The sequence below is a fragment of the Mandrillus leucophaeus genome, unplaced genomic scaffold (assembly GCF_000951045.1).
Source record: "Mandrillus leucophaeus isolate KB7577 unplaced genomic scaffold, Mleu.le_1.0 Scaffold60, whole genome shotgun sequence".
Classification (NCBI taxonomy): domain Eukaryota; kingdom Metazoa; phylum Chordata; class Mammalia; order Primates; family Cercopithecidae; genus Mandrillus; species Mandrillus leucophaeus.
In genome coordinates, this window is record NW_012106475.1 from 1,848,541 (window position 1) to 1,863,839 (window position 15,299).

Genomic DNA, 15,299 nt, shown 5'->3' on the forward strand with positions numbered 1-15,299 from the left:
GCATGATCTCATCTCACTGCAACCTCCGCCTCCTGGGTTCAAGTGATTCCTTAACCTCAGCCTCCTGAGTAGCTGGGATTACAGGCATACACTATCATGTCTGGATAATTTTTGTATTTTTTGGTAGAGACAGGGTTTCACCATGTTGGCCAGGCTGGTCTTGAACTCCCGACCTCAAGTGATCTGCCCACCTAGGCCTCTCAAAGTGCTGGGATTACAGGCCTGAGTCTCTGTGCCAGGGCCCCAATTATTAATCCTCTCGTATCTTTTAATTGGGGGTTCCTGCATGAAGACAGGCACATCAGGTCTAATTGCAAAAGCATTCCTTCAAGGAAGTTATCTTGGCACTGCCACTGTGTTCACGGACAGGTATAAACTAGCACTAAGGAACACTGTTTGAAGACAGGGTGCAATTCCACATCGCTACTTTATATAGGCACCAATGGTGTGTTTGTCACTTTACTCGGCCTCAGTGGGGAGACAGAGAGAGGACTCCCAGCCCCAGTGCCCAGCTGAGGGTGCAGTACTTTGCTTTAGTGGTCAAAAGAGCAGAGGGCTGTTCTCCGCTCTCCCCACCCACAAAGCAGTTCCTGACCCACCTATCCTAAGGTGTTGGACTGAACGAGAGGAAGTCCACGGCATTCTCACCAGGCCACAGCACACAGCAGCATTCTCAGTTAGCAAACCTGCTCCCACCGGTCAGGAAAAAAGTGCCCCGACAATTGGGGATTAAAACCAGAAAATGCAAAGGGAGGAAACATTCCAGGGTGAAATTTAAGGGGGAAAAAAAAAAAAGAGAGAGAGAGAGAGAGAGAAAGAAAGAAAGAAAGAGGAAAAAATAAAATAAAGAAAAAGCACAAAGCCCATGAGGCTGCCTGGTTAACCATGGGTTAGAATTAGGTTTAGAGAATCACACAGTAACTCAGTGCCTCGGCAAATCCAAAACCCCAGGGTGAAAGACATGGGTGAAATGCATCTCTGTTTGTGGAAACGGGAAGTTTCCTTCTTTCCTTTATTCTCTATTTATTTTTGGTCTGTTTATAACCCAAATTTGGACCATCAATCACTTTTACCATCCCAGTATTTTCATCTTTGCAGAGTCAAAGAGCAACCAATATGGGGTCCAAAGGACCTTTCCCACAGCCAATTCCAATCAGCCCTTCTCTCCCAGGGTCACAGGGTGCATGGAGCAGACACTGTCAGCGGGACATGCCACATACACAGCAAATCGCCAAACCAGACTGCATGACAGGGCTTCCGGGGAACTTACTTGTACTTGTGCTGGTTCCAATCGTATTGATTGTGGTGGGGACAGATGAGGAGGAGTAGAGGGGCACATGACCATTCTCACACCCCATGCTTTTGTCCTGCCAGTTGGAGGCATTGATGCAAATCCCAGAATCCCGAGAGTTCTGCCACCCATTGAGCTTGTCGTCGGAGTTCTGTCTTTGGTGATAGTAGTGTGTCTGTCCATAATCCACAGAGTCTGAGCGGCCTCGGTTCTGGCCACCAAAGCTGGTCGACGTGCGGTCCTCCAAGTGATTCAGCCACATGGCTAAAGCACTACGGTCTTCCAACGAAGTGGCTGGATGTATCAAAGCATAGGACAGCAGCTGCCTGCTCTCCTCAATGTGCTGGTTGTGTTCAATAGAGTGAGCCAGGATTTTGGGCAGCAGTTTCATATATTCTACTTTTGCGTCGAGGTTTCCTGGCTTCAGCAAAGGCAGATGAGTTAACAGGAGGGAAATCACTTTATCCTTGGATTCCTGTTGCCATTGGTTAATGATTCCTGAAAAGGAAAATATACAGGGCAAATAAGCAAATACACCCACAATGACTCTAAACAGATACTCTAAAGAGAATTTTTATGGATTAGGGTCCCAATCTACATACCCTGGCTATATTTTCTCCAAAGAGCCTGTGCATCAGATTGGTTAACTGGCCCCAGGTTTTCAAGGGCCAGAGACTCCAGTGAAACACAGATCAAACATTCTTAGATATTGAGTACTCAATCAAATTCTCATTCATGTTTCCAAAGAAGCTACAACTACTTTGGTACACTTGAATAGAATGTATAGCTGTTTTCTTTCTGAGAAAGGTCTAGCCCACCCCCTGATAGACATGGGGCTAAGACTAAGAAGCTCTTCATAGACAAGTGAGTATGAACAAAGGTCCTATTCCAGAGTCTCGGGGGTGAGGCTGCTTCCCCTCCCCCAGATAGCTCCCCAGACATCTGTTGAAAGTGATTTAAATCCTGGCAAAGGCATCTGTGTGAAATTGGAAAAACTTCCTAGATGGAGAAATTTGTCAGGGAAAAAAAGAGCTCCACTCATCTCTGTGCAGTAAACTTGCACCTTTCTCATGAGACGCTAACTCAGAACAACTATGGGCTCAAAGCTAGAATAAGCAATGGACTCAAGACTTGGCTCCTGGGGCACCTCTAATCGCTGTTTTTCTTTATGTAGAGATCAGCTTGTTTTTATTGTGGTAAATACACATAACATTTACCATTTTAATCATATTTAAGTGTATGTTCAGTGGCATTAGGAACATTCACAGGCTGGGGGTGGTGGCTTACGCCTGTAATCCCAGCACTTTGGGAGACTGAGGCAGGAGCATCGCTTGAGCCCAGGAGTTAGGGATCAACTTAGGCAATGAGTTGGTCCTCATCTCTACAAATAATGAGACCTCATCTCTACAAATAATTAAAAAAAAAAAAGTGGGATGGTGTGTGCCTGTAGATCCAGCTACTCTAGAGGCTGAGGTGGGAGGATTGCTTGAGCCTGGGAGGTCGAGGCTGCAGTGAGCTGTGATTGCACCACTGTATCCTGGCTTGGGTGACAAAGGAGACCCAGTCTCAAAAAAAAAAAAAAAAAAATTCACCATTTCCTAACAGTGTTCAACTATCACTACCGTCCATCTCTAGAACCCTTTCATCTTCTCAAACTGAAACTCTAACTACTCTAGGTACCACAGAGAAGTAGAATCATACGGTATGTCAGTACTTGTCCTTTTGTGACTGCCTTACTTCACTGAGCATAATGTCCCCAAGTTTCGAGCTATGGGAAGATCTATTTTTAACACACTCAGAAGTATCCCTTCTGTCCCCTCTCACTCAAAACACAAACAATGCACTTTGCCTTGATTAGCCTTTGAGAAATAGCCTGTCTTGGGATTGATAGTTATTCACAGGCTCTGGGCCAGAGGAAAGAAAGCTTATTTTCAGAGAAATCATTCCTGACACCTGGAGATCTCAACACTGGCCCACTGATGACCCTACAAGGGCTAGGGCTGGACAGTCCTGCTGGCTTTTATGCCGTATCTGGAGGGTTGGAAGGGGTTTCTGGAATTTAGCAGAAGGGCTTAGCAATTCTAGCTAGGTGCAAACATAACAAGCCCAGTTATCACTGTTGACCATAAGTTACAAATGCATCACCCTGTACTGCAATGCCTATCAAGACTACAGGAAAGAATATCTCAAGAAAAATACCAGCAAAAAAAGAGGCATGGTATATAACGAAAGAGCATAAGCTTTGGAGTCAGGCAAAGCTGGGCACAAATCCCAGGCATGCCACTTAATTTGTGGTAGAACCTTGGTAAGTTACTTAACCTCTCTGAGCCCCAACCACCTTATCAAGAGTGGTACAAATAGCATCTGCCCCTCCATGTGCTGTGGGATTAAATAACGTAAAGTAGCAAAAGGGCCAGTCAAGTACTTGATGATGGAGATAATTCCTTCCGCTTGTCTCTGCATAGTCGGACTCATGTTAGAGCAATGTAGGTGGTTTGGGATACCAAGTTTTTAAAAACAATATAGAGAAGATGACCCAAAAGAAGTCATTAAAAATGATCAAGGAGGTAGAAAGTCAAAAGGTGACAAGAAAATGTGTTTACTCTGCTTACAACAATATGAAGAGATGCTTGACTCACTTCAAGTGGAGATTTCATAAGGAGATGCCAAAGAGTCAACTATTTGAAGTAGAAGTCTCCAAACCAAAAGCAGGAGAGACTAAGATAGGACGTGGAGAAGAACAGAATTGCCAGAATAATGAAAGACTCAAAATCACCAAGGAAGGCTTTAGAGTCTCTGTCCTGGGGGTCTGAATAACAGAGTGAGATAATCTTGAGAGCACTGTCCAACACTAATAAAATATAAGCCACATATAATATGCTAAACTTTCTAGTAGCCATATTAAAGAAGAAACAAAACAAACAGGTAATGTAAATTTTAATGATATATTTTATTTAAATAATCAAAATATTATCACTTCATTATCAATCATTAATAATTTCATAAAACTATCAATGAGGCATTTTTCCTGTTTTTTGAATTAAGTCTTTAAAAATCTTTTAAAAGTCTTAAAATGTCAATGTATTTTATCATGGACAGTACATCTCAACTTGGACCAGCCACAGCTGAAGAGCTTAGAAGCCTTATGTGGCTGGTGACTACTGAGCTGGCGAGCACAGGGCTGGAGACATTCAGATGGGGAAGGCTGGCGGGAGGGCACAGATGACCTCAGCAGGCCCCTCCCAGCTCCCTGACTCTATATTTAGCTAACTGCCACCTGATACAAGACAACTCTCACACATTCCACTAGGTATAGCCTCCCTTTTAAAGTAGCACTGAGAGGTGAAGAAAATTCCATTTCTAACTTTCCCCTCAATTCATCTTCAGCAAATACCAGGCATGTTTTAAATGATGAATGTGCTTAGCATGAAGATAAAAACTATTCATTAAGCCCAAGAGGCACTGGAAAGAAGCAAAAGGGGCCAAGAAGCAAACGCGGTTATGTTGTAAGCCTACTGTAATCAGAGGTGGCTAGCATACATCCTTGAAAATGGACATTTAAAGATAAAAATTAGGAATGGCCTCTAATAAAAAATTCATGAGGCTGAGGAACTCCCTAGCTTTCTGCGAGGTCATTTCCCTGTTTAGATATGCTACCCTTCCACAAAATGTCAGCCTAAAAAAAAAAAAAAAATCAGCAACAACAACAAAACGTAAATAGGAGTCATAGTACAAACTAAACATGTTATCTCCATGTAACCACTCTCTGTTGTGGATTAACCTGGGATTCAGAGGAGGAACAAGCGCAGCAAAGAGGAAGGAAAATGAGAGGCTGCTGGCCCCGGTCCCTTTATCCTCAGAACATGGCTTGGATGGTGGGACCAGGAAGACAAGTATGCCTTTTGTTTACTACCACTGGGAACATGGAAATCAGATTGCTCTCTGAGGGCTAACTACACCTACTGGATCAAACTATTTCTGCTACCACTCCAGCTGCCACCGCTGAGAGCCAACAGTATTGAATGTTTTCGAAGTGCCAGGCACTCTTCTAAGCCCTGTGCATTTAATTACTCACTTAATCCTCCCAAGCAGCTTATGAGGTAGGTCCTATTACTAGCCTTCTTTTACAGATGAAGGCACAGGGGCACAGATGGGCCAAGTTACTTGCCCTGGCCCCCTGCTAGTGAAGTGGCAAAATGGAGGTAGGCAGGTTTGATATTAGGTACATAATGGCTGTCCTGCTACAACGGCGTGGCCATAAGCCAAATATATTGATATTTATAATATAATTAGATGTTCTATAGTTATATATGATATAGAATTACATATAAATATGTAATAGTTATAAACATCATATAAATGTATTGATAGAGTACATGGATCATCAGAGGAGTTGGTGAGCAACGGAAGTATAATAAAAAGGAGTTACAGAGACAATGTAAGTGATACCTATTATGGTTTAAAATATGTTAACTATTTATTTGACAAACCTCTCTTTGAAAGGCAGAGCCTAATTCCCTTCCTTTTGAGTGCAGGATGGATTCAGTGAGTCACTTTCAGTAAATAGAATGTAGGGGAAATGGCGGCATGTGACTTTATGGATTAGGTTATAAAAGACACTGTGGCCTCACCTTGCTGTCTCCGAGTACTCACTCTAGGGAAAGCCAGCTGCCATGTTGTGACATCATTCAAGCAACCCAATGGGGAGGTCCTTGTAGTGAGGAACTGAGGCCTCGTGCCAATACCTAGCACCAAGTTGCCAGCCATATGAGGGAGCCATCTTGGAAGCAGTTCTCCTAGTCCAGGTCAGCCTTTCGACGACTGCAGCCCACATACCATTTTGAGGAATCCTAAGCCAGAATCTCTCATATTTCTGACCCACAGAAACTGTGTAACATGTGTATTGTTTTAAGCTGCTAAATTAATTAGTGCACTATCCAACTGCCCCTCTAGGTAAAAGGAAGTTTTAGCCACTTGGTTTTGAATAGATCAGTCTTTCTGGCAAAGTCATTCCCATTCTGGCATGGACCCATGAAGTTCCTGTTGCCACTAAACATTTCCCTCCCTCAGCCTCCCCTGTCCTGATTATCCACTCACCAAACAACCTTTGGACCATGATTTAGCTCCCCAGTTACCCTCAGGTAGAGAATGAACTGATCATAGAGACTTGAGGTATTTCCAAAATCTGTGATAATGATTTTTCAGGGCAACTTAATACAGAGTTTCTGATTATGATTTGGCTTCCTGTGGAGGCCTGCCGACAGGGACAATGTGTGCTGATTATATGGACTTTGAGTACGTCTGGTCTCTCTGATGATGGCTCCTCGTGGCAAATTAACCAGCCAGCATTGCAGTGCCTACCTCCCTACTTTCTAGTTAGCATGAGTCAGTCTTTCAGGAGAGTATCCCCAGGGTGCTGACAAGTGTGAACATCTCCACCTTCAAATGGAAGCCAGACCCTACATGCAGGGACTTGGTCATACTGGCTAGGTCCTGTCCAACTGCCCACTGGCCTTTGTGGCATCCACACTACCCTCTAGAGAGCAAAGAATCTTTGCTGAGATTTGTATTTAACAAATTCTTCTCCCTGGGGAAGATTCAGGAAGCCTCAGAATTTTCAATTAATTGATCACTTCTGAGATCCAGGCTCTACCATTACTCACCCCAATATCACCTGATTCAGGACACAGTGGAAAACTTAAGTGCGAGAACTTCAAGGTTTAGAGATGTCAGCTCACCTCTAGTATGTTTTCTGAATGTTTTCTTTGTTATTTCTCTGTATAAGGAGCAGAGATGTAACAGTTTGCTGGATGTTTTATGTGGATAGAAGTTAATGATTTATAATTTGTAAGCCAGTGACATAGATGTAGTAAAAAAAAAAATTAAAGGAGCTATAATTAAAGACCATGAGGATTAGGAAACTGTCCCAATGATTTTTGGAGTGACAAAGAGTGTGTTTAAATACCAAGTCTGGTGTTATTACTACACAATAGTATGTCAATGCTTAAGGGCTCTAGTTGTTAGTAAATTACCCTTAAATTGCTATTTTATTATACCCTTGTTTTCAGTTTAATAACGTTTACCATAAAAGGGTTTCTCACAAGCGCATTTAGGCAATTTGCTCATGCAAGAAATGGCTAGGAATTAAATGCACACACAGAAGTAGTACTAGTGAAATGAATGTGCTAAAAAGGAAGGAATATTGGTGGGTTTTACATGGTCAAAGGCTCCTTGGAAGAATATATGTTACAAAGTCAATCCTAGACACATCATGTACTAAAGGCTTCTAAATATAGTGCAACTCTGCACAACTCAAAAGTGGATAACAACACACACCATGTATTTATTTGGTAGGGATGTGAGCTGAGCCCAGGGCACCTGAAAAATCAGGGCAAAAATACCAACATGGCAAATGGTGGGATTCCTGTGTTGGCATGGCACTTGAATTTGTCTCCCAAGGTACCCTCTTGAGCTAGAGGTGACCAGAGAAGAATCCCCATAATTTGGTGGGAGCCCTGCTAGTGGTATGGATTCGACCAGTTGTGATGGGGAACCCAGTCTGGAGTTATGAGCCCTTACAGCTGCAAGTGGTGCTTTGAAAAGGTACAAAGGATTGAAAAGACATAAACCCTCCCCCTACTTTCAAGGAAGGTGATTGCGGGCTTCCAGGGTGGCCTCCATTGATCCTAGACTACTGGTATTCACCTGTGTGCTTTTCTCCCACACTGAATGAGAGTTGGTCTATGCGACCAACAGTGTGCAGTGGAGGCATTCTGACCTTAGGTCACAAAAAGCATTGCAGCTTCTACCTTGCTGTCTTGGTTCATTTGTTCCGGGAGAAGCCAGTCATACCAATTATGAAGATGCTTAGGCATCCCAGGGAGAGACCTGTATGGGGAGGAGTTCAGGCCTCCTGCCAACAGCCAGAATCAACTGGCCAGCCATGTGAGTGAGCTTGGAAGTGGCTCCTCCAGATCTAGTTTATTTCTTGACTACAACTTTGTTGGAGACCTTGAGCCGGAGCTACCCAGCCAGGCTGTTCTAAATTGCTGACCCTCAGAAAACAGAGATAACTTCTTGTTAAGTCATTAGGTTTTAGAGTAGTTTGTTACACAGCAATAGTTAACAAATACAGAGAGCTTTTGGTTACTTGGTAAAAATCACTTCAACATGTTACTGTCCCTTGGATTCACTAGAAAAGGCAGGGATCTATGTAGCAGACTGTATAGACCACTATGATCATTTTAGTCTTTTCTGACAACAGGAAGGTCAGGTGCTGGTCATTCAAAGGCATCTGACCATCCTCAAAAGGCAAGAACCAGGTACCTCTTGCCCTAGCAGATACTTCCAATGAACCCTTCACCTCTCCAGAGGAGAGATCTGGTCATCTCTTTCATGGAGACTTTCCATCTGTAGTTACTTTTTCCCCAGGTACCGGCACAGCTGGGTGCTCCAGGAGTGCTCCTTTACTCCTTAAGGACCCAGGCCAGCTGGAAACTAGTCCTGAGATCTCGGCCAAGGACTCCAATTAGGGTTAGGATTCACCTTCAGGTTTCTGACCTCCTCCTGGCCATGACCAGTCAGGAGGTCTAAGGCTGGCCATTCCCAGACGGCACAAAAACCAGGCCAGCTCCCCCAGCCACCTGCCTCGGTTCTGACCTCTGGCCCATGAGTATGCAGACAACTCCATGTTTGTATCTCCAGCCCAGGTTTCTCCCCTGAGCCCCAGATTCACATTCCAACTGCATCCTCTCCATGCTCACTCAGATGATCTCAAAGTCAACATGTCTACAACCCAACTCTTGCTCTTACTCTCACCACATCTGCTTCTTTGTTCTTCTTTCCTATCTCAGCAGATGGCTTTCCATCTTTCCAGTTGCTCAGGTCAAAACCTTGGAGTATCCTTGACTCCCTTCTCTCATATCCTGCATCTAACCTCTCCATAAATCCTATGGGCTGAATTTTCAAAATACATCTGGAATGTGACTACTTCTCACCATGTTTCTTCATATCCCCACCCTCTCCAGTAGTCTATTATCAACCATAACAATCATTTCTAAAAGGATCTTTTAAAACTAGAAGATAGGTCATGTCACTCCCCTGATCAAACATGTCAATGGCTTCCCATCTCAGAGTAAAAGCCAAAGTCCTTATGATGGCCTGTTAGTCCCTCTATGATCTAGCCTCCACCCTTACTACTGACCCTCTCCTGTTTCAGTCCATCCTGGCTGCTGTGATGTTCCTTCAACATATCAGCCGTGTGCCTGCCTCGGAACCTTCACACTTGCTGCTTCCTCTGCCTGTAACACTTTCCCCCCACACCCATGTTTAGCCTCTCTCAGCTCTGTCTTTGCTCAAATGTCACCTTCCTACCTTTAGACAGACCTTATCTGTCTACACTATTTTAAATTGCCCACCCCACTTCTCTCAGTTTCCACTCCCTTATTCCCAGGTCATGCTTTGTTTTTTCCATAGCACTTACCACCATGTGACCTGCTGTACAGTATGCTTATTTCTGGCCCCTCTCCATTAGAATGCAAACTCCATAAGGGTAATGAGGGTGTCTCCATTTTTTTTCATGCATTAATATTCCTTATTAATTACAGGTTGTTTTTTTTTTTTTTTTGAGACAGGGTCTTGCTCTGTTGCCCAGGCTAGAGAGCAGTGGCACAACCATGGCTCACTGCAACCTTAACCTCTTAGCCTCAAGCCATCCTCCCACCTCAGCATCCTGAGTAGCTCAGACTACAGGCATGTACCACCACACCTGGCTAATTTTTGTATTTTCTGTAGAGATGGAGTCTTGCTTTGTTGCCCAGGTTAGTTTCAAATGATCCTCCTGCCTTAGCCTCCCAAAGTACTAGGATTACAGGCATGAGCCACTGTGCCCAGCTAATTATGGCCTTTTGTTTGATAGTGTTTTAATAGTCTTTTGGATTTCTTCAAAATGTTAGTTGTTTCCTAGACGTTTCCTTTAAATGGAAGGCTTAAGATAGAATAGATGACTATGACCTATAAACAATAGTAGGTACCAACTGTCACACACAAACTGTTCAATCACCCCTTTCTCATTCAACTTTGTTGTATTCTGATTATTTTTAGTTTTAACATCAAATAAAAACAGGAACATGAAAAAGAGGAAAATAAAATGATTAGCTCAATTTTCAAAATCTTTACTACCTCCCCCTTTTCAATATTCTGTTTAAGATGGAAAGTTTCCCCATTGTTTTTTGCTAGAAAACAAAAGCAAAATTGGTGCTTTTTGTGATTGTAACTGACACCAATTAAAGTAATCTTCATGAAAAAGATTTGAGAGGCTGAGACAGCAGAATGAAATGTATTTAATACAACTCTTGCAAACATCTGTTGAAGAAGGAAAGAAAAGCAATGTCAACAGGGTTTAAGACTGTTATAGGTCTGATTTTTTGCAGCGGGAGGGGGGGACATTAAGTGATTATGTTCTAATAAAGCCTCATAGGAATGGGTCTCCTAAGAGTTATATAAATCAGAGGTGAAAAAAATGTTACTTCACTCGACAAACACAAGACACATTCTTGTAAACCACACTTGACTAGTTTTTTACACCAAAAACCCCTCAGAGGAGAGGCTGGAAGTGTTCTAAACGCAGGAAGCTTTCCCACTCTCTAATCTTCAGCACCGCCCTCGCACTCCAGACCACCACTGCCAAAACCCCACACACCACAGAGTGACACTCCAATAGTATCTTAAAATAATGAATTAGCAATCCTTATGCCGACCTTGCAAAGGAGAAAAGTGTGCTTTCTGCTTCTACGCTTAGATTTAGGCCTTGTTGCACAAGAGGTTCTAGACATGAGGGTCCCAAAAGAAACATACCATTGTCCACGTAGCCTAACTGCAATAATATTTCACAAAGAACTCCCAGGTCAGCATCCTTGGCAACGTCCAGACAGTCAACAGAGGAGTATCTTGGGAGGAGTATAAACAGATCGAATCACGAAAGAATATTTCATGCTTAATTCAGTGGAGCAAATGGAACAACAGCCATGCCACACAACAGGTTTATACATCTCAGGAAATATGGGAAGGGCTGGAGTGCACACATCCCACCCCTGACACCAGGGAGCCATTCTATATCTTTACATGACTGTGAAGTTACTGGGTCCCATGCTTTCTCAAATAACAAGGAAGTTGCTCAACAACTTATAGACAAAGTTTCCCAACTCAAGAGATGGGATCCAAAGTGTAAGTGTGAATGTAAGAGCCCTGTGGTGTGGTGTGTAACCATGTAAATATTGTCACCAAGGAACAGCATATAGATATTCCCAAAATATGCATGTTAGCAATGTTGATAGTGAAATGTATATATCACTCATTTAGGTATGAAATATGAAATAAAATACTTACACGCACGAGTCATCCAATGGGGGAGAGGATGAACAATTTTGTGGAGGCAGGATATTCGAGTCCATAGTCACAAATTAACTGATACTCTTTTTGGAAAGAAAGGCCTGGCTAACTGTGCAAGGACAGAGTTGGGTGACCCTGGAACATATTCAGCCCGGCTCTCCTGTCCTCCTGGGGCATGGCCCTGTAGAGGGAGCTAGAGACACACCTCCCTTCCTGCTTCCCCTCCAGCTGCCAGCCAACCCAGGGAATTTCTGCAACAGTAAGCAGTAAAAGGCAGCTGATTTTCACCTGTTACTTGTGCACCAACCTCGTTTTCAGGTTAGTAGGTCTACTGATGCAATCAGAATAAGATTTTTCAGATTTTTCTTTTTTCTTTTTTTTTTTTTTTTTGAGAAGGGAAGCTACTTTTTCATTGCTGAAGTCCTTGGGCAGTGGGTAAGAACAGATAGGAAGGACGATGGTGAAGAAAGCAGTTCTCTAAATAGGAATAAGAATGGCTGAGGCCATTTCCCTCCTTTTCAGTGTCCTGCTATGAAATTGAGTAGACCCAGGGCTCAGTGGCTGGACCAGAACCAGGAGGACTGATCAGATGAGAGCCCTTGGCTTTGGCCAAATTGGTGGGGATGCTATGGAAGGAGATAAGAGCTCAGAGCTCATAGGGATAGCGTCTCCAGACAAGGGCCTCATCCTTTCCAAGTTGCAGGCATGCCATCATCTAGAATTCTACAACAAAGGCAGGCACAAAAACAGCAAGAGGGCTCAGGCAGGGAAAGGTAAGGGGGAGGAGAAAGGCCCACTAGGACAGAGAGGAGCAGACGCAGAGGCAGAGTTGAGGACCGGTTCAAGCCTTGTCTACAGACCCACACAGCCTGGCGCAGGCAGGCCTGCGGGCTGTGTTGTAAGCACCTTGCACTGCTGGGAAGCTGGAGAGAGGACCAACCTGGCAGGAAGGAGCTCCTTCCTGGAAACAAACCTTCTAAACTCTACAGAGGAAGGCAGGAGGCAGCAAGGGGCCCCTATGTCCGGGGAGTTTGGAAACTAACCATTGTCTGCCCTCCCTCAACTCTACCCCGGGGTCTGAGACACATGGCCCAGTGAGCAGAAAGACAAAGCTAACTTCTAGCCACACTGGTTATGAGCTGGGAGTGACAGCAGTGGCCTACTGTGTCATTTTAATCTAGCTTCATACCATCACCTTTGGAGGCGGTTGTATTTATTAATCCATCAGATATCTATCTTTGGTTCCTATCAATGTATATGGCCTAGTGCTAGGATCTGTCCTTTTCAATGACATTTGTGGTGTCAGAGATAGCCACAGGGGAAGTTCTTTTTCCCATAGAAATGTCTGTAACACAAAGAACGTGGGGGAGAATCAGACCAATGGGGTAGAGAAATACTTGGAGAAGGGCTCCATTTCTGGAACCAACAGGCAACACTGTAAGGAGTAGAATCCATCTTCGAAAGTACTCCTAGGCCCTCCAGCCAGCACCCAACACATTATTTGGCAGGAAAAAAAAAAGAGCTTAGTCTATTATCACCATACCAGTGGAGACTTAACCTCCGGCTGTTTGAATCTCACATGAGATCACTATTATTTATCATTAAATACTCTCTGCTGTAGATATGTCTTGGACATATCTGAACCCTCCCCCTCCTGCTCCTATCATCATCTGTGATGTAGTTTAAGAATCCACCTCTCTCCCCAAATGCCATTTACCCACTTGGGCTCTCATTGCCTTTTCTCTACCACAATTGAGCTCAGTGACCCGCACATCTGTATGACCCTCCTTCCCTTCACCCTCCTTGAGGGTGGGGACAGTCCTTCCAGTTCTGTGTCTCCTACTCCCTCACCCAGGTCAGTGCTGATCACACAGCCTTGTTAGACCAACCTGGTCAAAAAAAGATACATGTCCTTTTTCTATTATGGCTGATGACACGGCACATCTGTTCCTCCTCACCTTTGTGTCTCTCTGATAAGTATCAACAGCAGAAATCTCTGGACCAGGGTAGAATGGTGAGGGGACACTGAGGCTTCAGCAGAAGGGGAAGGCTGGCCTCTCTTCACAGATGATGTCCCCAGCATCTTCACATCAACACGCCTCCCTTGGCCTTCACCAGGTCACATGTCCAGTGTCTTTCTGCTAAGAGCCCCCTCCTCTTGTCTCTACTCAGTCACAGACACAGGTAGGGTAGCCGAGTCACCTGGACACTTGGAGCCCAAGGCGCTGGTTGTTAGTGCCTAAGACGGGTTCAGTTGTTTTGGGGGCTCCTTTCTGAGGTATTCACTCCCAAGAACTGTAGGAATATCAGGTGCTCTAAGTGACTTGGGGAAAACAGAAAGACAATACGGCGTGGGGAATGACAGCACAGATGCTAGCCATGTTGTCTGAGCTTCCACTGAGTGAGCTGTGTGAACTTGGGCAATTCACCTAACCACACTGTGCTTCAGTTCCTTCATCTGGAAAATGGGCTACTTCCTAAGATTGGTGATGTTTGAGTTACTTAATCTTTGTAAAGCATGGGACCATCATCTGGCCCATAGTGAGTACTATGTAGTTGTTAGCTGCTCACCATCAATCTAAGGGACCAGGATCATGCTCCATGTCGCTCTCTCCTACAGGATGGGGATAGGAGAAGGAGACCCAAAAGCCCTAAGGCACTGGTTCACAAAGTGTGGAGGAGGGGCATGCCCAGAAAATTGTTAGAAATACAACTTCTGGGCCGGGCGCAGTGGCTCACGCCTGTAATCCCAGTACTTTGGGAGGCCGAGGTGGGTGGATCACCTGAGGTCAGGAGTTTGAGACCAGCCTGGCCAATATGGTGAAACCTGTCTCTATTAAAAATACAAAAATTAGCCAGTTGTGGTGGCAGGCACCTTTGATCCCAGCTACTAGGGAGATTGAGGCAGAAGAATTGTTTGAACTCGGGAGAAGGAGGTTGCAATGAGCCAAGATCGTGCCATTGGACTCTAGCCTGGAAAATAAGAGCAAAACTCCATCTCAAAAAAAAAAAAAAAACCAAACAACAACAACAACAAAAAACTACAACTACTTTTGGGACGCTGTCTATAGATCTACTGAATCAAAAACTGTGTTTAACAAGCCCCCAGATGATTCTGATCCAGGTTCACATTTGAGAACCCAAGAAAATCATGGCCTCCAATTGATAGCATTTGGAGGATCGAGTAAGGCTGATGTGAAACCAGGTAGGAAACATGATTTCTTACCAGGAGAAAGGCTAGGAGGAAGAGGTTCAAAGAGTGGCAAGGACCTGTTTTTAGAGGAAGTTGTTGGATTTTTTTTTTTTTAAGTCAACAATAAATAAGCAAAATATCATAATATTTCTAAGACAGGGCTGATCTCTCAAGTTTTCTATTCATAGCAATCTAACCAGTTAAAAGCAGCAATCGCTGCATCTAAGGATAGACAAGGAAGCCACGATTTGGCCCGTTTGGGTTTGAAGAGTGCCATAAGAATAAACAAAGTCTGGCCAAGCCTGTGCTGGCTCATGAATCGAATGAAGGTGAGAATTTCAGTTTTAACGCATCTTTACCACAGGCTCACACCCTCACAAACCACCCCCACACAATCCCCAGAGTTCTGTGCTGCTCCAAGGAGGA

The 15,299-nt window shown here is 44.1% G+C and overlaps 1 protein-coding gene across 1 annotated transcript in view; it reads right to left on the minus strand.

Annotated features, from left to right (window-relative positions):
* The window catches only part of SAMD4A (sterile alpha motif domain containing 4A), a 237,871-nt gene that overhangs the window by 96,375 nt on the left and 126,197 nt on the right, over positions 1 to 15,299 (minus strand). The window contains exon 3 of the mRNA XM_011999697.1: positions 1,271 to 1,789. Coding sequence (XP_011855087.1) covers positions 1,271 to 1,789 — 519 coding nt within the window. The remainder of the gene's footprint in view (positions 1 to 1,270; positions 1,790 to 15,299) is intronic.